The sequence below is a fragment of the Hyperoodon ampullatus genome (genome assembly GCF_949752795.1).
Source record: "Hyperoodon ampullatus genome assembly, chromosome: 17".
Lineage (NCBI taxonomy): Eukaryota > Metazoa > Chordata > Mammalia > Artiodactyla > Ziphiidae > Hyperoodon > Hyperoodon ampullatus.
In genome coordinates this window covers 12,949,861-12,973,233 of record NC_136930.1, presented here as the reverse complement: position 1 = coordinate 12,973,233, position 23,373 = coordinate 12,949,861, and the positions used below count along the sequence as shown (strand labels likewise).

Below are 23,373 nucleotides of genomic sequence, written 5' to 3'. Positions count from 1 at the left end.
TAATAAAACAACAATAAAAAAACTTACAAATCAAACAGAATGAAATAATATGTTGCATCACTGTCAAACATGTTTATGTAATCTCCTGTTAATGTCTAATCAAGAAGAAAACTTGCATAGCACTGCAACAAACTTACCAATAATGATCTGGCTACAACATTTTCTACAACTTTTAAATCATGTTTCATCAGTCGATGTTTCATGTTTGATCCTTCCATTTCCTCATCAGCAAAAAAGCGGAAAAGTAAGGGTTCGTCTTTGAATTCACTTTTTTCAAGGACTATGGAAACAGAGAGAGATTCAAACTGTTTCAATTACCCCCAAATTGACCTCAGTTTCCATACTGACAGACCCTTCAGTAAATTAATACCCTGTCCCATTACCTAGAACAAGTTACATTCACAAATATCCCAATAACCCATTTTTATTTCTTTCTATAATTTCAAGCCAGTGTTTCCTTTAGATTACTATTACCTAAAGCATTTTGAATTTTTAAAATAAGGAGTATTTTTTTCATTGTTAACTTATTTTTCTTAACCAAGTCTGCCACCTTTCCAGATTAAAACCCAACTTTAAGTCAAAGATTATATTGAATCAAAAAATGTATGCAGTTCAAAACATAGAAACCTACAGTGCTTCGAATTTGTAGTAAACATTTTAAGTAAAAACACAAAAACATTTCTGTCTTTAATATCCTGCACAATTATGGGAAAATTCAAATGGGTTAACTGTTGCCCTTATGTGTGGGAGCAATTCCCACTGTGGTCGCTTTTATTCCAACCCTTCAAACCAGAAACACATCTTCTGTGTGAAAAGTGATTTTAGTTCCCACTAATTCCTAGTTCTTTTCTGTAAAAACATTATTCTCAAATAACCTTATTTCTGCAAAGGTCAGTTTCTTCCCTTTTATCTGAACATTAATATTTCCCCCCAAAGTCCCTAAGCTTCCAGGCACTCATGATATAAGGTATATGTTTTGTTAGCCTTTTTAAAAATAAAGCTAAGGGGGCTTCCCTGGTGGCACAGTGGTTGAGAGTCCGCCTGCCGATGCAGGGGACACAGGTTCGTGCCCCACTCCGGGAAGATCCCACATGCCACAGAGCGGCTGGGCCCGTGAGCCATGGCCGCCGAGCCTGCGTGTCCGGAGCCTGTGCTCCACAACGGGAGAGGCCACGACAGTGAGAGGCCCACGTACCGGAAAAAAATAAAAAAATAATAAAGCTAAATACTAATAGAAAGAATTTGTACTCAGTGAGGCCCTGACAACTGTCAAAGTGTCTTAAAAGAGAAATCTTCTCTATTTCTCCTTATCTACCCTTATACCCTAAAGCTTACTTGTTGAGACAGGTTGATTCACTGAGTCAGGGATCTAAGATCTGTAGTCCCAGGGCACAGTAGAATGTTAGGCTTTATCATAAGACAGACCGGGAGCTCAAATTCCAGGTCTGGGACTGATTCTGGGTGCAACACTAGGAAGGTTACTTAAACTCCTTGAACTTCAGTTTCCTCACCTGTAAAATGCAGGCAGTAAAACCTTCTTCATAATGTTGGACAAAACTAAAATGAGGTAATAAGTGTAAATAACTTGGCTTATAGGAGGCAACCAAAAATGACAGCTCTTTTATTTCATTATGTTAACAGAGGTCCAAATCATAATCGTTGACTAGTTGTATGTAGGAATTGACCTTTGAATGAAGGACTGGTTGGCAACGTGAATTAACAAACGAAACTACCAACCACAAATTAAAAGGTAACACAAGTTGTAGGTGACAAGAGAAATGAGGATATAATTGAGATCGAGTTAGGTCTTGCCTACATGACCTAAGCAGTTTCCCAAAACTCACATGGTGTTTCTGCTACTACTGTTTTCCTCCACCAAATAGTCAGTCTAAAGGCAGGGAGAGAGAACATCAATAAGGCCAGGCACGAGTGGAACTAGCTGTGCTTTACTGACAGAGACCTTCGTAGGGAAAACCTTCATTGTAACTCAATATTTGACAATAAATATTTAGATAAAATTGCTGCTTCTTGATACTTTAAAGAGAAAAATAATCAAAACCTTTGAAGGTTGATATTATAGTTTTAATCCCCTATAATGATGGCATTCCTTCCATTCCATTCTTGGCTCTTCAAAGACAGATATTTCCCCTATCACAACTCATACAGTGGTCCAGAGATACTAGAATGTAATGGAATTCCCAAAGGAATATATGATAACCAAGGATGCTCTCAAACTCGCTGTAACTTTTGCTGTACTTCTTTTCTTTGGAAAAAGGTAACAACTTTCTGAGTGTAATTGACAAATAGGTACAAGAGCTATCAAATATACACATATGCAAATATTAACAATGAAAAGAGATTGTTTGGGTTTATGGAATCTATAAGATGGTATGAATAGAGAGGGAAAACTAAGTCTCATTATTTTTACAAATTTAAGGGAAATGAAGTCATCAAACAAGAAAGAAATTCAATCTTTAATTAGTAGCCAAAAAGAAACAGATTTTTTTCCAGAGATTTATAATTTTGTTCTCTGAGAATATTTTGAAAGCATTTTTCTAAAAATAACAATAAATGTTCAGATTAAATGCTCTCATTTAATCATTTTAATATATACTGGCATTCAAAAGAAAAACATGGGTCTGACCTAAAATAGTTTCAAAGAGATATATCAGCTTTTTTTTTTTTTTTTTTTTTTTTTAGAAACTTCTAGCTCAAGCTGTTGCTTTTTTGGAATCAGTCTAGAAAAACAGAAGAGAAGTAATGGCAACTGGTAGATAAGTGTCGTTAGACACAGCAAAGGCACCAAAGTGACACTGAATGCAGATGTGGTGACCCAACAGGGACACATGGCAAGACCCAGACAGTCTTGCTGGTTTGTCTCTAGATGACTTCCCTGGAACACTGAGACATTCCCAGTGTCCTAACAAAACAAAACAGTGAAATACATCTGTAAGCTCCCACAATAACAATCCCTACCATGGTGCATAAATCCATTGTCACAGAGTCCAACGCCAAATATCATTGCCTCTTCTCTGGTGCGGCAATCCCCCTGTTAACCACAAAAGCCCTGTACAAGTTAATAGGCAACTGAAGATTTTCCTGTATCTTAGCACTGTACTGACAAAGCCATTCATACATTAGGACAGACGCTGCTTTCATAAGGCCACGATCCATCTAACGGTTATAAAACATTCACGTGATTATGAAAATATCTTCTTCTGACATTACATAAAAAATAAAGATTTCATACTTCCTGAGAAAAATGTCTTATTTAAAAGGAAAAATACATAGGTAACTAAAATTTATTGCTACCACAAATGATCCCTTTCTCTTATTTCTTTGATCTTATATCACAATTATGTATCAAGGAAACATCCTACATATTGAAAACTCACTAAATAAAACTTGCTAAGTAAAAATTATTATGTGTGATCTCAGCTATCACCTCCCTTCCACAAAATGGCCTTGCTCTTTAAGTGCCCCCAAAGAAACCTACTAATCTAGGGTGACTCGTAAGACCCTAAGAGTGTGTTGTTCAGTGAAGTCAGCAAATGCAAGCTTCTCTTTCTCTATCTTGCCAAAAAGAAAAAATCAGCTCATATAACTGATCCCCAAAAGAAAGCACAATGCAAACTTTTGTTATGATTTTTATCTAGAAAACATCTATTTTATTCATTTAAGTACGAATTCATATACAGTCTGCCCTCTGTCACCACGGGTTCAGCATCTGAAGATTCAACCAACCACAGATCAAAATTATTCACAGAAAAAAAATCCAGAAAGTTCCAAAAAGCAAAGCTTGAATTGCAGGACCAGACACTGTTTACATAGCATTTACATTACATCAGGTATTATAAGTAATCTTGAGATTATTTAAAGTACATGGGAGGTTATTTGCAAATACTACTCTATTTTATGTAAGGGACTTGAGCATCTGTGGATTTTGGTATCTTCAGGGGTCCTGGAACCAATCCCTCATAGATCCCAAGAGGGCCGACTGCATATGAATATATATGTGTGTATGTCTGTATGTCATGACAGTTGTATGTTTTACAGTTTAAGAAGTACTTTCCTACATATTATCTCATTTTTCCTAGTCCTGTGTTTTAGCTCTTAGGTACAATACTCTACCAAATCCATCCCCTCTTCTCTCTGGCTTCTATTTCATTTCTATCTCAACACCCTAACCCAGTGTTTCTTCATTTCACTTCTAAATTGCCGTAATTTTTTCCTGTACTTTCTCTAACTTATTGCCTTTATAGAATTAAACTTTCTTACACAGGAATATCATGTTCCAAAACTTTAAACTGACTCTTTTTTAAAAATCATAAAATATCAAAATTTTCTGTTGGGCTTTCCAGGCCTCCCATAATCCTAACTTCATCCTACCCCTCCAGCCTCATTTTCCAAAGGTGGGGTCACTCTTGTCAAGTTGACCCCCCCCAATTGTTACCCTTCACACATTTAAATTCTACCTATCTGTCTGTCAAGGACCAAAACAAGTGCCACCTCATGCTGTGACAACTCCACCCCTCACTAACCCTCCTGTTAACTAACAAGACATTTATAATCTGTATCTTTAGATAATGCATCTGTGCCCTTTTCAAAATATAGCTGTTAAGTAACTTTTATGAGTTCACTCAAAAGATTTTTTTTTTCTGCCACAAAGCGTGCCAAGTGCTACAGAGAGTAAAGCACTCAAACAAAAAATACTTCCCTGCCCTCCAGCAATTCAAATCTGGTGAAGAACTTAGTCACTTAAAATATGGTATATAATAAGTACCATCATCCAAAAGCTGTCAGATCCAGACTATACTCCAAACAACATACAGACTATCACATTGGAGTCAGTTCTGTATTTGGTCACCTTAAGCTCTCCAAGTCAACTCAGTGTCCCGGTCAATGCTAGAAATTAAGCTTTATTATCACTTGAGAGCCTTGGTGGAAAGAGACCCTTACTTTTAAAATATCTCTTTTTCATCTTAGATCAAGAACTGTAATTTATCCTTCTCTTATCACTCCATTACCATGTCTTTCTTTTCACAGCCAGCCCATATTGTTCTAATCTGAAGCTAGAGTTAATCAGGTCTGATACGTACATTTGGATACGTTTTACACTATCAGAATCATAAAGCTTAAGTGATAGAGAAGAGCTGACATATACAGCTAGTCCAGTAAGCAGAAAACAGTTGAGAAAATAAAATCTAGAGAGATTAAGTGACTCAATCAAGTTTGCATAACTGCTTATCAGCAGAACTGTCATCAGACACCAGATTACCTGAATCCCAGTCCATTTCAATTTCTATTACGTACAATTTCTACAGACGTTGTCATAACAGACCACTAAGAAAACCTGAAGAAAAAAAGAATTGCAACTTGGTCCGTTTTTTTGAGCAACTTATTTTAGTCTTCTAATACTCACACTTGGAAAGTAAAAGTGCCAAAAAGGTAAAAAAAAAAAAAAAGTTGATAACTGACTTCCTGAGTCAGAACTTTAAATATTTATTCAACATCAGCTTTTGCTTCAAAAAAACTTTCTTCAGTTTTCTCATATAATCAACATATAGTACATGAATTCTGTAACAGTTTAATTTCTAGGTGAAATTCCAACTCTGTTACCAAATATAGAACCAATCCCAATGACACACACTGACTATAGTGTTATAAAAAGGCTCTCACACTAGTAAACCCACTGGACATAGGAATTTGGGTTTTTTCGAAAAAGAACTGTTTGGTTTAATCTAAGATCTTAATTTCTAGATAAAATAAATCTAAGTGCCATAAGATGCAAAAATAGGTGGTCTTGGATAGTGTAGAAGTTAATATTAAAAATAAAAATCTCAAAATGTATGTGCACAGATGAATCAAATGTGAATTAAACATTAATATTTGAAACAAAAAATAAACATTTCTATGACTGAGCATCAGACATTATTATCCACTTGCAACAAAGGAGGTAGGCTAATTTCTTCAATAACAGAAAAGTAAATTGACTCAAATATCCAAATGTAATGACAACATTTCAACCAAGCAATATCCTCTTTCTCAAAATAGTAAGTTCTGTCAAAGTGGATATCAGTTTTCTTAGCCTTTTCTTTAATCCCTGGAAAACATTTGACTATTTATTACTTGATCTAGTATAATAAAACATTTAAATAAATTTATATTTGAATATCTATTATGAAGGGCTAGATGCCTTGAGTTGCAAATAACATTTTCTCAATACCAGCTATCAGCTCCCACATTCAAAGAAGCAGAACAACAATCACAACAAATTTTATACTTTCCTATTTACAGTGTATGCAGATGGATACTGTATCTTTTGGGGGGGGGGCGTGGAAGGGGAGTGAAGCTTGAGAGTGGGCCAGTGGGGAGGGGTAAATATTTTGTGATGTTGTCTACCTATGGGCTTATTAAGTTTACAGCTGCATTAGGAGGACAAGCATTACCATTAGCATGAAAAGTAGGGCAGATCTCAGTTGCAAAAGCTTCTAGCCATACACATAGGGCAATACGTAAACTATACATCTTATTGCATTCACCCATTCACCCTCCCCTGTTCAGGCTAATTGGAAATTTCAATCCATTTCAGAGAAGTAAAGCTCATATTATCAAAACACAATTATTATCTAACAGAGAGGAGGGCACAGGGAGATTAGAATAACCTGCTAGGACTAAAAACCGGATACCTTAAAACAAATCAGTGAACAAAACATACAAGTAATTTTAGTACATGCACATTTATTTAAATTATACTTCAGGGCCTCCCTGGTGGCGCAGTGGTTGAGAGTCCGCCTGCCGATGCAGGGGATACGGGTTCGTGTCCCGGTCTGGGAGGATCCCATATGCCGCGGAGCGGCTGGGCCCGTGAGCCATGGCCGCTGAGCCTGCGCATCCGGAGCCTGTGCTCCGCAACGGGAGAGGCCACAACAGTGAGAGGCCCGCGTACCGCAAAAAAAAAAAAAAAAAAAAAAAAAAAAAAAAATAAATAAATTATACTTCATTTTTTTGATGGATCTCAGATGATATTTTTGAATCAAGAAACACCTTCCTCTTGAAAGACAATATCGCATAAAAATTAAGTCTGGGACTCTGAAGTCAGATGATCCAGGTTCAAATCCTAACTCTGTTTCAGTTTAGCTGTATGAACTTGGTCAAGTTATTTCACTGTCTCAAGGGCAACTGGGGAGTTTTAAAAAGTACCTAAGTCACGTCAAAGTCTAAAGCAGCAATGAATGTAACTCAGCAACTTCTATTTGTCTATTTACCTGTGCAATTAACCAGTCTATCAGCTTGTTGGCCATAACCACAGATTTGTAGGTTCTTAAGTGGTAATCTTTATCTCTATAAAGGAAAGAGAAAGCAAAAACATTAAGCAAGAGGACAAGTAAGCAAAAGGAACCATTTCATTTCATATCAGTGTGCAACAGAGAAGTTTACTCAATGTGATTTGAATCGACTGTCCCACTTATGTGTAAATAAGACAGCTTTACAAGGTGTACACACCTGAAAACTCCCTTCACCAGCTCACACCAGGAGAAGAAACCCACAAGGATACCAAAACAGGACATTTCTTCTTTCACATTTTCCTATATCCAAACTGATTGTTAATGCTATGTTACCTGGTAATAACTTGGCTAGAAATACAATAGCTCATTAGTAAAAGAATAATAAAACAGAATTCCCTCCCTTTAAATCAAGATAGAGTCTATGAAAAATCTCCTCAAAATATGGAAAATAAAGCAACCACTTGTATTTCTGCTCCTGAGTTCTCCAGGAAGGCAGGATTTGCCCCAGAGGATTATTCGTTAGGCTCAGCTGTAGTGGGAGACCTCAGGTCTGTCCTGAGGGAAACACACCGAGAACCTCGTCATCCATTTTGTCTGATCAGAGCATGGACTCAGCCACACTGCATCCCCAGGCAGCCCAGGGAATCCTGGCTCTCCACAGCAGACTCTCCTTTCTGCAGACTTCCCAGTTCTGAGAAACGTTTCAAAGTCTAGTTAGATACCAACAAAGTGCTCATGATCAGAACAAGGCCCCAAGGGTGGAAACCTATAATTCATTTACTTTGCAGGCCTGGATCAAAATGGAATGAGAAAATGATAGTCTTTTCAAAATGTCAAAAAAATCCAAACTGCAATCAACTTGGCGTGACAAATAATTACTGGCTATATTCATGGTTCTTTAGCTTCTGTCAGTAGTTTACAATTAATATTGACATCATTTCATCCACTTTCATAAAAAGCTCCCTGAAACATGATTGAAATTTCTGAGGGTTCAATAGTGAATGAACTAGTTAGCCAGTAATCAAGAGCAGATTTTTAAAAATCTTTTTAAGTCTACCTCCCTATTTCTGATACCTCATCACCCATTTCATCTTGGTTTCCATGTGTCAATAAGAAGGACAGGGCAGTCTTTTATAGACCACATGTGGGTCTGTGGATTCTTCACCCAAGTCATTTTTCTTTTCATAAGCTGAGTTCACACATGACTATCGTACATTCCATCTGTTTTATGGGTTTTTTTCCTCATAAATTTACCTTGGACAACTCATAAACCATCGTCATTTCTAGCCAAAGAACAATTCCTTCTTATCAGCTTTTTCAGAATGTAACTTTCTTGATAAGAAATCCCACATGGCTAAAATATATTTTCAGAACACATTTTCTCACATGTGAAATCTACATATACATACATGTGGCATGAAAAAATTATCCAGTATCATTTTCTATTAGTTTAGCAGAAAAAAACTTTAAGTATCCACGCGCTGTTAAGTAACCATCTTTTAGCATTACGTTATCCAACATATTTACAGAGTGCCTGTGACAGGAATATAGCAGAGAATCAACAAATGTTGGTTCCTTTCACCTCTTTTTACTTTGTGAAGCCTGCTTGTGAAAGTGGACAGGGCATTTTCAGGAGTAGTAGGTAAAATTCTGTTTTCTCCTTCAGGACCTGCAGTGTGGGCATTCCAACACTTATCAGCAACTTTTGGAGTCTTTTTTTTTAAGCTCTGCGTTTCCTTGGAATTGGAAACCAGAGTGAAAAATAGAAACACTGTCCATCAAACGTTTGGATTCTATAGCCACGACTGAAAAGCCTCTATATTCATTTTAGAAATAGTATGTTCATTGTTTTGTTCTGAAAAATACATTTTAGTCAATAAACTCCAAATGATATCTGGCCATCTGAAATTAGTTTTATATTACATTACATCCTACCAGTTAGTGTATACCAGGGCATATTACAAAAGTACTGATGACCTCTATTAGTAATCATAACACAGAACTCAAAGTTTTCTGCTGTTTTTCTAAAGAGATAAACTGAGAATGAATCCTGATTTCTCTTTAAAAAACAAAAAGGCATCTCTTCAGAAGTTAAAACATGGTACAGAAAAAAATGAGAAAATTATAATTATTAACTCCAAATCAATTCTTAATTTTCAAGTGCAAAAGTTTTTCTTTGGATAAAAGATGATTAAAAGAAAATATTATGAAATAAAATACATATCCAAGATTTGATTACACAGTCTAATGAAAAAAATTACTATACAAGTAACCATAATGGTAAATATGTATAGTAAACAGTATTTTGAAATCCTCTACCAACTAGTCAACTATTATTTATTAAATATTAACTGAAGGTGGATCATTTCAAAATCAAGCCTGTAATTTACTATGAATTAATGGCAAATAATTTTAGAAATCAGAATAAAAAGAGTAGAAGAAACTGTATAATTAGAGCCTCAGAAAATTCAGAAATATTTTCAGATAAATTGTGACTTAATCCTTAAAAGTAAAATATTCACTTTGGGAAGAAAAACAAAATAAGTTAAGTTCCAGCTTAATAATATTTATCTAATATGCAATATAAATATTTCCATTTAACCTCCCAGAACTTAGAAACTAGACTCACCTTATCACTGGAGTAAATAGACTATGAAGACGGCAATATAATCGTACGCCCTATTGTAAAACAAAAATATGTCAAAAGCAAGTAAGATCACTCAAAGGACAAACCAATGAAATTTTGAGTAAAGTAGATTCACTGTCAACATGCTGAAATCATTACCCTATTATTCAAATGTTACATTACATCATAAAAATAATATAACTTAAATCTTTAAAAACAGGATTAAATTGTGCTACGAATTTTTCATATACATATGACATATACATACACAGAGGACTTTTAAAACTATTTTCTTAAAATATAAAATTTCGAGATATAATGTAAACAGAATATAAATCTATGCAGTGGTCCATCATACTACTTGATCATTACATGTCAATATAAATTTTGTCAAGTGTACAAAGAAAACTGATATTACATAAATTTTATGTATTTGTCTTTTTGTTAAATTTATTCAAGTATCATGACCACTTGTTGCTACATGTGAAACAGTTTTCAACAGATATAATCTTCTGAGTTATGCAACTGCACTATTCCCTTGTAGAATTAGATAAAGAGAACAAAAACAATGATCTAACATTCTAATTCTTATAATAGCAAGAAAAAAGTCGAGAGGCTTGCTTACGTACGTCATGTAAAAATTTTCAATACCGGCAGAATTATTTTAAGTCTCTCTACAGCATTTTATCTTGCTGAAGCTAAGAAGATAACGACAACACGAATTCTTTTATTGATAAAAGGTTATAGGAGAGGTTGTTACCTTCGAAATCACATCCTGCATCTCATTTCTTGGATAAAAGGTTCCATCATCATAGCGAAATCTATATAACATCTGTTCTGGTTTGAATTGATGTTTATCCGTAACTAAGAACATAAGAACAGTATATTAAAATCCTGACAATCTAAAAACTGGCAGATAAAAAACATATTCCCAAATACTGAAACTTTTAGTTTTATCAAAAGTTTTTGTTTTCCTAACATAGTAATGCTAATCCAGTATTTTGATAGTAAGATTCATGATAAGATTTTGTTGTATAATATAGTTACAACTTCCATGTAATGACTGAAGAACTAAATTAAGGTTAGCCACATTTAGGTAGCATAGTGTATGCACTTGTGCGTTTGCGTAGTGATTTACACTTAAATAAATAGACGAGTTTGTGTTTTCTATTTCTTCACAATGCCACAAAGTCAAGCAAAAAGTGCCCTTCGAATAGCAGATACTCCAACTAGTGAGTTATAATTTGATTCTCAGCCCCAGAAGTGAATTTTAGCATTTACCTGTCTTATCCCACAGCGATCAGGCCAAGACCACACAAATACCAATCTTGACCATTCATCCTGTGTTTAGATCTTCAGAGTAGATTAGATAAATTCAGTATGTAACTGATTCCAAAATTTTAACAGTTTTCTTACACTGACAAATGCTTTTCTTACACGTCACTTAATTTTTTTTTTCCTCAGTGGAAAATGAGAGTGGTCATCCTTCCCTTCCATCCTTAAGATAAGATTTTCCATCATAAAGACTCCTACTAAACTTTCTCTCAAGTTTCCTTTTTTTCTAGGTAGTCTGATAAAAAAAAAAAAAAACTTCTAGAAAGGAAAAACCTCAAATTAAATCTCAAAGAGTTTACATGTAAATGTTTTCTTTATGGGGCATGAAAAATTTGCAGAAGAGATAATTTGTTGCAATGGGCTCTATTTTCATGATTACATAGAAGAGTTTTACTTTTTGCTAAAAATGTTGAAGGGGGAGAAAAATCTGTCAGAATTAATTCTCATGAACTACATTGGTGAATCCAGAAGAAAGCCAAGAGACTTGTAACACACACACACATACACACACACATGCATATGCAAAGTTTCAGCAATTTCACCCTCATCTATCCAAACCAAATGCATGGCTTGCAGCCATAAAACTGAGACAGGCTTGCTGCCAAGAAGGGACAAACAACACAACTTTTGGGCATCTTTTTCCCAGATTAAGCCGAAAAGAAGAAAAAGCATATGTGAAAGAAAAATAAAATCGGAAGAAATATTTTGAAATCCCACGGCATGTTTCAAGACCAGTTATTTATTTCTCCTATGAAATCTACCTATTCCCATTTTTATCCCTTAAGATTCATTGAAATAATTTATTATACTGATGTCCCAAAATTCATGGAAACTTGGGCCCAAAGGTATCTTGCCCCAATAAAACAAGTGGTGGTTCAACCTGTTCAAAATGGAATGCTTCACTGTAAGGTAAACTCTTGTGACTTTGCTAATGAATCTTGGGCTAATCTGCAACTCTAGGCTGTTGCCTTGGAAAAACAGTGAAGAGTTCTGCATACAAATCCACTCCCCCAACTTCTCCAGCATGGAAAATGGGTTTATTAGCTGATGAGAAAGGTAGGTGAATGACATCTTTTAAACAAATCTGTGATGCTGGATATTAGCAGGGATGTACTGGTAAATGATAAACAGCTTGTTCTCTAGTGCTGTGGAAGAAGGAGCACTGATGTGTGACATTCGCCAGTTTCCACGGTATCAAATACTCCCACACTGGCCAATTTCCAGCTATCAAAATAAAGCCACTGAACACAGAATGAGATGTGCCGTGACACATTATTATTTAGTATTTTCATCATACAAAAATAATAGACATAAATAACATCAAGACCATAGATAACAATAAAATGTAGTAAAATAATTAAGAAGTGATGAGCTCTAAGGATATATTACCTTTGTTTATAATATAATTTAGGTACTTATATGTTTATATAATTTAATTTTAATAATAGCTGTGCTTAACTACAAGCTTGCAATTTTTTTAAACATTTAATCACCAGCTCTCTACAGCTTTGACCAGCCAACTTCAGCACACCACTGGCTATAATGAATGAGCCCTCTGAATTCCCACATAAGCATTTATAATGTAAATAATAAAGCCAGACAAGAAGAACATTATCAACATATCACAGAGAAAGCATATGCTGCCTCAACCCAAGAATTCCCAGTACAGCAAGGCTTTGCCTCTGATGAAGTTCTCAACAATATTTGCAATGTGAATAATAGCATTAACAGTCAACTTTTTTTTTTTTACTGGCTCTTTATAAAACAGATGGCTCATTCAACTTTATTTTAGGAATTCTATTTTCACTAAAATGCAGCTGGAACCACATGCTAATGAAACTAGCCTGCCTGGCTCATATTTCTTCATTCTAATAAAATTATTAATGTGAAATTGCATAATATGTTCACTTATCCTAGGCTTGGGAGAATCTCTATTAGTTAACTTTGGACACTAAAAAAAAAAGGTCATTTCCAGCAACAAAAGTTCTGTATACCAAATTGGACATTACAACTGATCTGATCCTGATAACAGTAACAGCACAGGCCACTAAAATCAAACTGTGACCAACAGGACTTTTAATAGAGAGTACTCAGTGCTAAATTTCTCAGAAAAAGAGTTAAGCAGGTTATAAATATCATTGTTCAAAAAGATTTTCTTTTTTTTTTTTTTTTTTTTTTGCGGTACGCGGGCCTCTCACTGTTGTGGCCTCTCCCGTTGCGGAGCACAGGCTCCAGACACGCAGGCTCAGCGGCCATGGCTCACGGGCCCAGCCACTCCGTGGCATGTGGGATCCTCCCCGACTGGGGCACGAACCCGTGTCCCCTGCATCGGCAGGCGGACTCTCAACCACTGCCCCACCAGGGAAGCCCTTCAATTCTTTTAAGTTAAATAATAAAGTGTTCTTGAATTTGAAATTTCAGAATAAATTTTAATACAGAATTTATCTACTACTTTCTTTTCAAAATTGTATTATTGGAAAAAGGTGGTGTCTGAGGAAGGGGAGGAAAGTTGATTAGGACTGAAATTCTGATATCCGTTCCAAAAAAAAAATCTTATGCTGTTGAATTTTTCTCTTTTAAGAGGAGGCAATTAAAATATTTTGAGACACATGTTAACAAAATAGTAAGGGTGGTTCTCTCTATGATTCCTTCCAGATCTTTCAGCAGTCCTGAACTGGAAAGGTCAGACTCTAGAGTACTATGTTCATGAAGAGATTGAATAAATATTATTCCAACTCCACTTTGTACTAACTTAAAATTGACTTGAATGTGTCTGCCTAGCTACGCATGTCTTCAGGGAAAGTAACAACAGTTTTGTTATTGTAAAGTAAGTAAAATTACACCCATAATAGTTGTCTTCAATTTTCAAAACCTAATTCATTAGGTAAACAAGCAACTCTTCCTCATACAATTGCTGGATCACCTGTGTTGAAAGATGAAAGCAAGAGTGGATGGGTGACTTGAAAATAATCTTACATCTCCTCTGAAAGGATAACCTCTCCTTGCGCCCTGACCTTTCCAGCTTTGGGAATAAAGCTTCTCTAATATCCTGTTATCTGTTACAAGGTACCTCATAGTCAAAAAGGAAAATACTGTGACAACCTTAGCGTAGCTCTTTCTAAAATATAGTTAAGTAATCCCATAGAAGTACAAAAACTTACATATCCATAACTTTTTAAACAATTTAATAGCAGCATCTATTGTTGACAGATAGCTTTAAGACCATTTTTTTCTGTTATTTCTAATTCATAAAAGATTAAAGTGACTCAAATTAACAACAGAAGTCACAATAACCTCAACTGAAAACAAATGTTAAAAGTGATTTTTGTGACTATTATATGCTGATATCATTGTAAAACATTAACAAATAAATATAATGATTACTCTGTCTTTCATATGATTTCAAAGATCTTATATTGACCCAGGAGCTAAGCCTCAGGGGCAGAAATTGGGTAGTTTTTTACCAAATTGGTTTAGCTTTTGTTTTTCCTGCATATGCATCTACAGGACATTTCTAGGAGCCTCTTGCAGCCAAGGGTGACCACATACCTGAGTTGTGCCCATGGACATGTGCACAAAAGTGATGCACAATGGGAAGGGTACAAACCCATTTAAAACAAACAAGAAAGTCCACCCTTCCTTCAAGGTGACCTTTAGGAGCACTGTATTGAAGATGGAAGAGCTTCTGTCAGGCACCAAAACCCTGCACGGAGCAGGGTGTCACCACCTCATCCTCCACCACTGACTGAACTGTACATGAGTGGCAAATTAGCTTCTATAATGTAAGCCACTGTATTGGGGAGGTTTATTTGTTACACCAGCTAGTGTTAACCAATACAATTTTCCTTCTCAATAGTCCTTGCAAAAAATTAGTTCTCCCATCCTAGTAGATTTCTGTATTGTCTGAAAGGAAATATTCCAGCAGCTGGATTTCTTGATGGACAAGGTAAAAAGATAGGCTTAAAACTATTAGACCATAAGAAAAAAAAGGTCGAGGGTTCATATTTACATACCTTCAAGTACCCAGCCTAATATCTTACATGTAGAATGAAGGAAAGAATCAGTAAGGAAAGGAGTAAATAAAAGGTATCCATAAACAGATTTTCCCTTCCTTGCTCTACTGGTAATACACAGGCCCTGGAAGTACACAGTCTGAATGGGAAAAGAATAATCACTTCTGAAGGTCAACGACTGTATACAAAACCTCTTTACATGCCACCTACTTCAGCTTTAATAGATTGCAGGATAAAACAAATACAGTCCATTCTTGTCCCAAATATATACCTGGTCATGGGGTTAGAAGACGGGAAAGAGGAACATAAAGAGGAAAGCCATCTAACTCAACATCTTTGCATTTTTACTTATAAGATACTGGATGACGCTTCTTAGCATACTAGATGCTACATGGTGTTTTAATGGCATTAATGAACCAAGTACAAAATCATACACAATTTATCAACATTATCTGTTTGCTCAAAATACAATTATTCATTTATTCACTCACTCAGCAAATAATTTATTAAGCACCTATATGTGCTGGGCATTCTAGGTGTTTGCTGTATATTAACACACAAGGCTCCTGTTCTCACGGTGCTTATATTTTGACTGCAGTCTAGAGTAGGGATGGGAGATAAAGAGAGAAATATTACACAAAGAAACAAAACAACATGATAATTTCAGAGAGTGATAAGTAGTACATGAAGAAAATTTCAAAACTTTCAGAAGTAGTTTATTGGAATAATGGGACTGGGTAGGATTCTAAAAGGCAGAGTGTCATGGAAGATGAGTCATAATACAGAGACTTCTGTCGTTTCATTCACTGCTGTGTCTCCAGCACCTAGAAAGGCCACTGGCATATACTAGGAGTTAATAAGCAATTGTTGATTGAGAACAGCAAGAGCAAAGATCCTAAATGGGGAGTCATCTTGGAGTGTTCAAAGAAGAGACAGGAGGTCAGGGTGGCCCCAGTGTAACGAGTTAGGTACAGCACTATGTGATACCTCAGAGAGGAAGGCAGGGGCCCTATCATGTAGGGCCCTGTGGGCCGTGGTAAGAGATTTAGGTCAGATGTCTGGACTTCTCTTTAAGTTTAATGAGAAGCTAGTAGATGCCTGTAAGCAGGAGAACGCCTGAATCGTATATATGTCTTAAAAGGTCTCTTCAGCCATTACCTGGAGAGTGTCCTATGGGGATGGAGGACAAATGTGCAAGCAAGGACAGAGAAGGTGATGACTGGGAAGAAGGTGGAGATCCTGGAAGGGAGAGTGGTGGTCTGATTAGAGACCTGTTTGGTGGCGGGGCTTACAGGGCTTGATGGCATGAAGGAGAAAAAGAAGGGCCAGGGGATTCCTATCTGGGTAGATGGTGGTACGTTATATTGGCAGTGTCTACTGTCGTGGGGAAAAGTTGGGAGGATTTAGTTTGTGTTCACCTCACTCTCATTTAGAAAAAAAAAAAAGAACATCAAAACACCACAGCCAAATATCCATATTTATTCGTAGTTCCCTGCCTTTTTCTCCTCTCCCACATTTTGCATTAGAAATTCTTCAAGCTTTTATTCTTAGTCCCATGATCATTGCTTTCTTGTTTTTTGTTTGTTTGTAGACTCTTATCGATGTGCTAAGAACCTCATGCTCTCTTGAAATGATTCCCAAATCTGACCCTCACTCTGAACGCTCCCCTGCAGATGTTTCATACCCAATCCACCACAAACCCTTCACCTTCCCCCCAATGCTCCTCCTCTTGAATTAACTATGTCTGTCATCCAGACAAAAAGCTCAGAATAATCGGACGTCACCCCTCACTCTTCACCTCCTAAGTCCACATATACATCAAATACGCTGTCTCAGCTTCTCCAGAATTTCTTGAATGGGTCCCTCTCATCATGCCATGGACACGGCCCTGGTCCTTTCCCTCCTGGGGAAGGAAGGGTCCCCGTGGGCAGGGATCTCTGTAATCTCTAACTCTCCACTCATCTGTTATCTCCAAAATCAAGATCTGGTCGCTCCTCTGCCTCCAGATGCCCATCACCTCCTCATCTCCCTCAGAAGAAGCCCCACGTACACAGCCGGCAAGTTAAAATCTGCTGAGATCAGGTGTTTGCCTACCTTTCTCACCACACCCCTCGTCCCAGCATATTCATCCATGAAGGATACGGTCCTGCCACGTGAGACTCTGTGTTAGTTCTGAAGAGGCCACCGTGAACCTTCCCACTCCCGTGTCTGAGTGCTACTGCTTCCTCGGGGTGGAATGTCCTTCTGTCTCCTGTCCTTGTCAGAGTTCCATTCATTCTACAATAACCAGCACAATCCCCTCACGAAGCATCCAAAATACTCTAGTTAGAACTCACCGTTCCTTCCTCTTCAGTCCTACATCACTTACCTGGACTTTTGTGTTGGAATTGTCCGTTTCAAGTTAAATATATCACCATAAACCTATACTCCCTGAAACAATATTCTGTATAGATGAGGCACTCAAAGACGCTGGAAAAAACATAAGCATCCTATAATGTGGAGAAGTATTATAAACTAAACTGATCAATGCAATGAAGATACACGTAATTTGTGGATAAATAAATAGGTGATTAATAAAATAATTACCATGATGGATGATTCCATTTTCTAACAATGCTTGTCCCAAGTGAACACCTTCCTCAGGCCTGTGAATCTCTCCAATTTCCAACAGCCATGACACAAATTCACTGCAACAGAAATCCAATGAAGAAGTTAAATCATTAATTTTTTCCCCCCAGGAAGTCTATCCTTACCATGCATTTATCAAGCAGCTATGAAAGGAGTCTCAAAATATAAAGGAATGCTTGCAGTGCATTTCACATACATTTTTTTCACATATGTAAGGCCCACAGATATAAATTGGACTCTATTCTAGAAAACTCATGTCCATACATTCAGACTTACCTAAGCTATACTTAATAACTATTCAGCTTATTGAGACCTTTAGTAAACACAAAGGGAAAATTCTAAAGTAGCTTTAACTATTGGCTATTATGCACAAAAAAGCAAATTTGGGACGAAAGAGAAACAACAGATCCTAAGACAGCTAAATGACAGAACTAGATAGAGTAATAATGACTTAATATAAGACATAAACTGTCTTGAAAGTAGCTTTCCAGGCACAAAGAACCCGTGGGTTTGAAACTCCAAGAGGGCAGACAAAATTAAACTGCATGCCCTGTACGGTAGACAGACTTCTAAAGATGTTCTCCCACCCCCCTGTCAGGAATCCTACCCCTTGGTCTGTCAATCAAATTCCAATCTAGGTAGCCCTGTGAACGGATTGGCATATGTAATTAAAATCCCATGTCAGTTGTCCTTAAAATATGGAAATCATCCACGTGGGCCTGACCTGATCAGTTGAGCCCTTTGAAGCAGCGTTTTCTCAGGCTGGTGGCACAAGAGAAAGTGAGAACAAGTAAAAGCACAGGAAAGATTCAATGTGCCACTGCTGGCTTTGCAGCAACAGGGGGGTCATATACCAAGGAATACAGACAACCTCTAACAGAGAGCAGCCCTGGCCAATGGCCAGCATGGAGATGGCGGCCTCATGCTTACAACTACAAGTGATTAAGTTCTGCCAACAACCTGAATGTGCTGGAAAGTGGATTCTTCCTCAAATGCTCAAGATAAGAGCCCAGCCCCTGCTCTGCCAACACCATGATTATGCCCTTGTGAGACCCTTAGCACAGAACCTGGTCTAACTCACCTGGACTTCTGACCTACAGAAATACAGGCTAATACATGGGCGTTGTTTTGAAGTCACTACATATATGGTAATGTGTTTTGCAGCAATAGAAAACTGATACACACCAAAAGACACAGAAAAGTCTGACTACCTTGTTTTCTAATTTTAAAATTACTTGGTAAATTCATTGTTATATCTCAACTGTCATCCGTAAGGAATACTCCAACACAAAATCAACCATCAGAACTGTCTATCGCACACATCTGCTGTGGCTGAGAAAGGCCACTGAGGACCACAGCTCACATCTTTCAGCATTTCGGGAGAGGATGGGGGGCCCCAGCATCTCAGATAGAGAGGTGATGTTTTGTAACACGTAGGAGAGCTTCAGCTCAGTACTGATTTTTTTTTTTATGGCCATGTGTATCATTAAGAGAACACTAAATACAGAGACTTATTACAATAAAATACTTAATCATGCTCATATTTAAAAAGCTAACATTCGAACTCTTACATTAACTAATGAATATATTTTAGAATGGTTTTGTGTTTTGCACAGAGGCCAGAGAAGTAAAGCTATGGAAAGTGTCAGGAAATTACTTTTCCATTTATTTCAAAACTAAAAGCAACACATATGGTAAAGCCAAGTAACCAAGGGATATGGAAATTCAAAAATGGATGTCTAGTCTACAATGCACACTTTAAGGCAGAGAAGTTGTTAAAGTTCTTTATATGCTTCTATTAAATAAGAACCATCCAAAAGAAAGAAAATAAAAGTAAAGTAGAATATAGTATAGTGGTTAAGATCATGTACTTTGCAATAAAACAACCTGGATTCAAACCCTGTTTCTGCCTCTACCAGCTGCGTGATGTTGGGTTAGTAAATCTAGCTCTCTAAGCCTCAGGTTTTTTCCTCAATGACATAGAATTAATAAGACTATCAACCCCATAGTGCTGTCCTGGAGTTAAACATAATAGTGTGGGTAAAGGGTTAATAAAACCCCTTCTCCTTCAATAAGGACAAACTTGACCCTGGGTTAGTTTTCTAGCTCTGCTTCCCTAGCAACCTGATGAAGGTCGGGTGTCAGCTGTGTAACTAGGCAGCACTGCTTGTGGTAAAAATGGCTCCTGATGGCTCAGCTCCATACTTATAAATATATGGTGAGAAGCCATAGCCTGGTGTGACTCTCTTGTAAGTGGGCACGTGATCTGGGGACCCTGGAAGTTATGCCCATGACGTTGTTACGAGGAAGAGCGTCTTCTTTGCAACATGGGACTTAGAAACCAAGAAGGGCTCACAGCTGCTCTTTACCTTGCACAAGAACCTTCACTTGGGGCACAGCCAACACAAGCAACCCTAGCTTGCTGGCAGCTGTGTGTCCTGCTGGGAGCACCACCCCACTGAAGAAGAGGCCCCCTGCTGCCCTGAAAGCACTGGTTTCCTGGCCTGTATTCTAACGGGGTTGGGATTGGTGTGGCCTAGGGTGAGCTTGTGTGCCTGCATAACTAATTAAGAAGACATGCTAAAATATAATGAACACCGCTGTATGTTACGTATGAAAGTTGAGAGTAAATCCTAAGAGTCAGCACAGGGAAAAAAATGTTTTTCTATTTCTTTAACTTTGTATCTAAATGAGATAATGGACGTTCACTCAAGTTACTGTGGTAAACCTTCACAATGTATGTAAGTCAAATCATTATGCTGCACACCTTAAACTTATACAGTGCTGTATGTCAACTGTATCTCAATAAAACTGGAAGAAAAGAAAAAAAAGACATTCTGGTAGGTATTACAGGTAAGCACTACAATCATTTCCATTGTTAGAGAGGAAAGAGAAATTTAACCCTCCCCAATCTCTCAACTAGCCAGTGTCAGGACTAGATTTGAGTGGGGACAGTCTGACTGTGAAGTCTGGGCTATGAACTACCTCTCCAGTCTACTTTTACAGCATTGACACTGGCATTTACTAGCTGTATGAACGTGGGCTAGTCACACTCCCTGATCACTAGTTTCTGAATCTTTAAAAAATATACGGGTTTTTGGGCTTCCCTGGTGGCGCAGTGGTTGAGAGTCCGCCTGCCGATGCAGGGGACACAGGTTCGTGCCCCGGTCCGGGAAGATCCCACATGCCGTGGAGCAGCTGGGCCCATGAGCCATGGCCGCTGAGCCTGCGCGTCACAACGGGAGAGGCCACAACAGTGAGAGGCCTGTGTACCGCAAAAAAAAAAAAAATATATATATATATATATATATATATATATATATATGGTTTTTAACTCCTAAGTATGTATTGGAGGATTGGAAATAATTATCGGAAGAAGCCATCACAAAGCCTGCCCTAAGCAGAGCTACCTGAAGGCATCCCCCCTGCCTGCTTAACCCACCAGGGATTCCCACTTGCAGCCGTGCAGTCGGCTACAGAAACCAAAGGACATACAATCAATCTGCTCTGGGCTGAACAACCAAGCGACCTCCTTGCCTGTTCCTCTGTGCCTGGCCCCTCGCGTGACCCACTTTTTCCGACTCTCCATCTATATCCCTTCATCCTTAGCCCAGCTGTCTAAATTCTGAATTAATTGTAATGTAGACTGTGTACCCTTCAGTGTAACTGACTCTCAGGCCCTGTATTCATGTCCTTGCCGGACTCTGTCCCTACGGGCAAACCCGCCTGCCTGACCCCAGCCTCTGCTTCACCCCTGAAACACAGTATATCCGAAATTACTGAAGTCATGGATGAATGGATGAACGCCTTAACTTTTCTGGTCAGGATTCCTGGCCCTATGTCCACTCCCTCATCCCACTATGGCCCAGCAAATGCTGACAGTAAAGAAAGATTCAAAAACACTTAGGAGAATATTTTTTAGAGAAAAATGAGTAACTAAAAGAAAGTTAACACACGAGATCATGAAAATATGAAAGAAATACATGCATCCAGACTACCAACCCTACCTTCCAAGAAAGCATTTAGGGAACGTAGTCAGTTTTCTTTTTCTGTCTTTGATCAGATTTCCTTGTTTGCACATCATTTTATAAAGTTTCTCACCCTGTTCAGAGATCATTACCCAGGTGTCTTGCTCCATTCCTAATTTTAAACCTATCGAAAATGAAACACAGGACAGGTAACTGAAAAAGTCTCTTCATTCGTTCATGCCTTCATTAAACAAACATTCATTGTGTGTCTACCACGTGCTGGGGGCTGTGGATACAGAGCTCCTATGATAGGGCCCTGGTTGTCAAGAAGCTCATAGGGTACCAGGGAGACAGTCAAGGCAAGATGCCCGGGGCCATATGGCACCTTTGGGCAAACTGTGCCCCAGAGGCACACAGAACAGCTGTATCTCAGACGCTACTGAACCCCTTCTGTAGGACTAGATCAGTGCAGCTGGACACGGTGGCCCTGGAGACAGCCTTAGAGGGAAAACTGTGCTACAGCAGAGACATATTCAGAGAACTTCGCCTCTATCTGAGAAACAATAGGAAAAGTTTCACAGAAGGGCTGTGTTTGAATGCACGGGTATGAACAGGATTTCCAGAGACAGAAAGTATTCACGAGGGCCTCTGAGGGAAGCAGCACAGAGCCCTGGGTTTCGGGTGACAGGACAGGAGGTGGATGGAGGGGTGAGCAGGGTCCATACTCAACTGCAGTCTCAGCGTATTTCACTCCTTCTCTACTGGGAGAACATCTACGTGTTTTAACCAGAGGGAGGGGGAAGGCAGAGTAATGAAGGAAAGGAAGTTTTGTTGATTTGGAAACAAAGCTCAGAGGACAGCGTAGGGAACAAACTGAAAGCGGGAGGGTTTAAAAAGAGGGAAACAATTAGGAGGGACCCGCCGAAGTTCAGGGAAGCTCAAGTCTCTGTAAACAATAACAGGTTTGGGGCTTCCCTGGTGGCGCAGTGGTTGAGAGTCCGCCTGCCAATGCAGGGGTCACAGGTTCGTGCCCCGGTCCGGGAAGATCCCACATGCCGCGGAGCAGCTGAGCCCGTGAGCCATGGCCGCTGAGCCTGCGCATCCGGAGCCTGTGCTCCACAACAAGAGAGGCCACAACAGTGGGAGGTCCGTGTACCGCCAAAAAAAAAAAAAAAAAAAAAAACACAATAGCAGGTTTGGAAGTTCAGGTGGAGTCCAAGAGTCAGCTGATTAAGTGGGCATGGAGCTCCAGAGAGACAACAAGACTGGACATAAAGATTAAGAACCTGGCAGTGCAGAGTGGAAGTTAATCTGATGGGAAGAGACAACGCAGAGCAGGCAAGGAAGTTTAGAGGTGACCAGTGCCAAAGGGGAAATCCTGGGAACACTGACAATCAGCAAATGGGACTGATGAAGAACTGTGGCAGAAGAAGAAGAGATTCTTGGATTATTTTGAGTCTTCTAGCTACTAAATTCCTTACTAAACTTTTATTCTTTACTATGGAGAAGCCATT

The 23,373-nt window shown here is 38.2% G+C and overlaps 1 protein-coding gene across 1 annotated transcript in view; it reads right to left on the bottom strand.

The window, feature by feature from the left end:
• The window catches only part of PREX2 (phosphatidylinositol-3,4,5-trisphosphate dependent Rac exchange factor 2), a gene marked incomplete at both ends in the record, with an annotated part of 282,561 nt that overhangs the window by 143,861 nt on the left and 115,327 nt on the right, over window positions 1-23,373 (bottom strand). Inside the window, 7 exons of the mRNA XM_079722715.1 lie at window positions 138-280; window positions 2,977-3,049; window positions 7,269-7,344; window positions 9,919-9,968; window positions 10,676-10,779; window positions 17,850-17,950; window positions 21,899-22,043. Of these exons, the coding sequence (XP_079578841.1) occupies window positions 138-280; window positions 2,977-3,049; window positions 7,269-7,344; window positions 9,919-9,968; window positions 10,676-10,779; window positions 17,850-17,950; window positions 21,899-22,043 (692 nt within the window). The remainder of the gene's footprint in view (window positions 1-137; window positions 281-2,976; window positions 3,050-7,268; window positions 7,345-9,918; window positions 9,969-10,675; window positions 10,780-17,849; window positions 17,951-21,898; window positions 22,044-23,373) is intronic.